The sequence below is a fragment of the Belonocnema kinseyi genome, chromosome 7, assembly GCF_010883055.1.
Source record: "Belonocnema kinseyi isolate 2016_QV_RU_SX_M_011 chromosome 7, B_treatae_v1, whole genome shotgun sequence".
In the NCBI taxonomy this organism is placed as follows: Eukaryota; Metazoa; Arthropoda; class Insecta; order Hymenoptera; family Cynipidae; genus Belonocnema; species Belonocnema kinseyi.
The window spans coordinates 114,801,674-114,805,668 of NC_046663.1; the positions used below are offsets into that span (position 1 = coordinate 114,801,674).

The 3,995-nt window shown below is 35.6% G+C and overlaps 1 protein-coding gene across 3 annotated transcripts in view; it reads right to left on the reverse strand.

Moving 5' to 3' along the window:
• The window catches only part of LOC117177525 (ubiquitin carboxyl-terminal hydrolase 47), a 61,418-nt gene extending 58,171 nt beyond the window's left edge, over positions 1 to 3,247 (reverse strand). The window contains exons 1-3 of one of the 3 annotated variants that reach the window (XM_033368297.1): positions 3,032 to 3,247; positions 771 to 965; positions 92 to 428 (exon numbers count right to left, since the gene is read on the reverse strand). In XM_033368297.1, coding sequence (XP_033224188.1) covers positions 92 to 428; positions 771 to 962 — 529 coding nt within the window. In that variant the 5' untranslated portion in view covers positions 963 to 965; positions 3,032 to 3,247. Of the gene's footprint in view, positions 1 to 91; positions 429 to 770; positions 966 to 1,076; positions 1,371 to 2,964 lie in introns of those variants that run through there. The other 2 variants (XM_033368295.1, XM_033368296.1) reach the window with 2 other exon arrangements.
• Positions 3,248 to 3,995: the final 748 nt, after the last annotated feature.

Consider the following 3,995-nt stretch of genomic DNA (forward strand, 5'->3'; position numbering starts at 1 on the left):
TCTTATCCAAACTATCTTGAGATATTTCATGCTGATTTTCTAATGTTAGTAAGCCATTTTACTGAAACAGTGGTATTCACTCTCTACTTACTCTTTTCAGGATGATTTGAAATGAAGTCGACTGTTTGATTTAGACTTGGGTCATTAGAACAGTATTTATTTTCACGGGCAAGCCTTTTATGTGCATCACTACCTCTTAATATTGTATTCTTTCTAGTTATATGATCTTCAGGATCAGTTGCCAACGGTGGAGGAGAGGCATCGTCCGGAAACAGTGAGGCATTATCAGAATTAAAAATGGGTGGTGCCAACGGTATATTATGTTTTGGTTGTTGATCCATTGCTTTCATCAGAATAGTTGTCGTCTGGTTTAAACAGTTAGGCTCCAGTTGCAACAACGTAGTGTCCCTCGACCTGGTTAACTCGACCTATTTCACAAATTATATCATCAAAAATCTTTAGATTCAGGTTTACAAAATGATTCAACCAGAGAGAAAAGTTCACAACGAAACGAATTCGAAATTTCAGCAGGATGGTTTCTTAAAAAGCTTGGACAACAATCCCTGATTATTTCTTGTAATGCCTTACTTTTTACACGAGTGCATACAACCTGAAGCCATTAATGTAAATAGAACAGAAAAACGCGTCCTTTGAAAAATACGTCGCTTACTCATAAAATCGCTAGAAAATTAAACAGTTCACCGTTCATTTACCACCCTGCGAAAGGAATTCGAATTTTCTTTCAGTGTTCAAAATTAAAAATTTCTGACCGTATCTTTATCTTGATAAGGTTGAAGCAAGAGCACGAACGAATCCGGTTCGCACTTGTGAAATGCAAACAAGGTTTTGTAGAGTTCTTCGGTCGTTGTCGACGCCGGCAGCGTGAAAACGTTCGATCCAGATTTGTTTGTGCCATCCTGAACCACACATTCTACTTTGACTTCATTAGCTACACAAACCATCTTCTGTAAATGGAAAATCACAGTAAAATTTCAGTTTATTTAAGAAAAAGGTAACTAAAAAAAACAAATTCACTTCAAAATAAGATGATTAGAGAGAAAAAAGAAGAATTTAACTTTAAAAAGGAGTCCAGAGAATTGTTCTTGTTTAAAAGAACGTCATTGGGAGATTCTTTCGTACTTTCACGCAGTCCTTCTGCAGTGATTGAGGTGTGTCAAAACTCGCACGAGTCTGTGGAAGTCGTTCTATATAAAGATAGCCCTAAACATTGTGTACTGATGGTAAACATGTTTGCGCCGCTGTCAGTGTAAATCATCAGATCTAGTTTAAAATTGAATATTGTTACCGCGAATCATACTAGTCTAATGGCTGCTGAGCTAAGTGATTTTGAGACGGGTTAAGCTTGGCCATATGCCATGGTAAAGGAAGAAAATGAGAAAGGTCCACACAACCGAGCAGGATGCTCCTCCACACGGCACGGCACTACAGAAAGAAAGGCTGTGAAGCCTATGGCTATAAATAGACAGTCTAAACCAAGACTTGGAAAATGACTCTTCTCTCCTCTTCCCCTCTTCCCAGCAATTCTTCCTCTACTTTGCACCGAATTTTCTTACGTCTCAATCCCAGTGACGTAATTTAAAAAAAAAAATTAAAAAAGAAGAAAGTATCTCAGCTTTCATCATGAATTCCCTGCCTCCGGATCTCAGCCAACACATTTCGAAAATAGCCAAAACGTCACGGATCTTACTCACTCCTTAAATTTGGGCCAGTTATTCTTTCTAAATGGATTGCTTCTTGTAAATTAGCATTGATATGAAAAACTTAATCTGGAAATTGGGACTTAAAATAAAAATTGCAAAAAAAGAACTGACGTGAAAATAGAATAATGATTCTTTACATGTGCTGGCGATTTTGTGAATTAGTATTCAGAAAGAAGAATTCTTTACGCCGAAATATTTTAGGAAATGGAAATAAAAATGTCGGAAACCAGAATTCTTAAATCAATAGAACTAAAATTAGCCACTAATATTGGGAGAGAAATTATGATTTGATGCGTATCTAATAGTGAGCAATACAAGTGGTGAATTTAAAAATAGATCACTTCAGGATATAAATAATTTTTCTTAGCGCTAACGTGTGAATTAATGTAGCATTCCTAAGGTTTTTTTTTTCTTTGCATAAATATTATAGATTATTCTTAGTTAAATAAAACATATTTCAAACTGAGAAGACACTTCTGTTTATAAACATAGACCACCGAGTTTTCAAAGAATAAAAAATGATTAACAATTTGGAAATGCTAGTAAGATTAAAAACACAAAATCCACTTTCAACAAAAACTAGTTATACAATCTATAATGAGCATTACAAAAAAAAAATCACCTGTCTAATATTTTAATGGACTGTAGAATGGTAAGACCTTCAAAACCGCAAATACCTCAACTACCTGCATAAATAAACGTCTGATATTGTAAACAAATTAAAAGAGATCTTTAAGATATAGTAAACAAACACTTTCGAATTCCCGAAAATTTTCACCATCATCGAAGTAAAAATAAAACAGCTATACACTTTTTTTAATACCAGAAAATTTTTAAAAATGATCAGAATAAAAATTCCCATAACTTAAAAAAACTGTCTCCTATTTTTGATTTTGAAGAATCAACAATCCTGCCGATCGGCACTTAATCTCTCTGACAATCGCTGAAAGAAGGAATTCCGAGTTTTAGTTAATTGGAATTAGCAGGGAAGTGAGTACCAAGACCAGAGATTTCCATACTTTTTGGGCGTCAGTTCGAAGCGAAGGTGAGAATAGTGAAAAGCGAGAAAAAATGTGGACGTCAGAAAGTAATCATTATTAATGGAAAACTCTTTCGGCGTGGAAAAGTTATGGATAGTTAAGTTGCTTGAATAATAACGGAAATCAGCTTGAATTAGGAAATAACGGGGTGAGACTTTTGGATGTTATTAATGGCACGCACATGTGTAGATTTGTTTTCTTACCGATTTTAATGACACACATGTGTAACAAACCGCTTTACGCCATATTTCTCTAGAGCACTATTCTTACACTTTCTTTCCTGCAATGATGCCAGGAAGACTCTTGCACGACTGACCAGTATCCAATCACTACTGAGTCACTGACTCGTTACCGTGACTTTGTCGTGCGGCAAGCAAAATTCATCATATGCATACAATGATTACATTACGCGTTCGAAATCAAAAGCAAGTTATTTACACAAAGTAACGGGTAATTATTACAAGACACAACTCGATGTCTTTTTGTCACAGTTGAGCAGGGATGGGTTGGGACGTGTCACTTGAATTTTTCTACGTCAAATACATAAACAACGTAATATACGCAGTGATCCCAACCTTAGCATGTTGAGCTACTACGCCTGCCTGGCGCAACAGCTCTCATTGGTTGCTGTTGGCGCGCTATTCAAACCGGGTATAATTAGCAGTTATGGAAATTAAAATAGATTTTTTTTATAAATTGCACACAAATATCAGAAAAAACGTAATTTTTGATTTAAAAAGGGCAAAAATAATAATGCATTAACCTTGGTTAATAAAATATAGATACAGCTTTTGAATTTAAAGTAAATATGCTATTATTTTTAAGAAATACGCATGTTTATTTTCTTTTAACATTACATTACAAATTAGGTAACTTCTGATATTCATGTGCAATTTATAATAATTATCTATTTTAATTTCCATCATTGTTAATTATACCTGGTTTGAATCGCGCGCCAACAGCGACCAATGAGTGCCGCTGCGCTAGGCAAGCGCAGTAGCTCAACCTGCCAAAGTTGGGATCACTGCATATATGTAGGAAATTGTAGAAAGATTATGTATAAGGGTGCTTTCATGCCTCTGCAAGCGGCAGCCTGCATGCAGAAAACCCATAAGAATGAAAGAGATGGACCATTCTCTATCTCTCTCACTGTTATAGGCTTTCTGCATGCAAGCTGCCTGCCTGCAGAGGCGTGAAAGCATCCTAATACATATCAAAGATGGCAGACGTAATT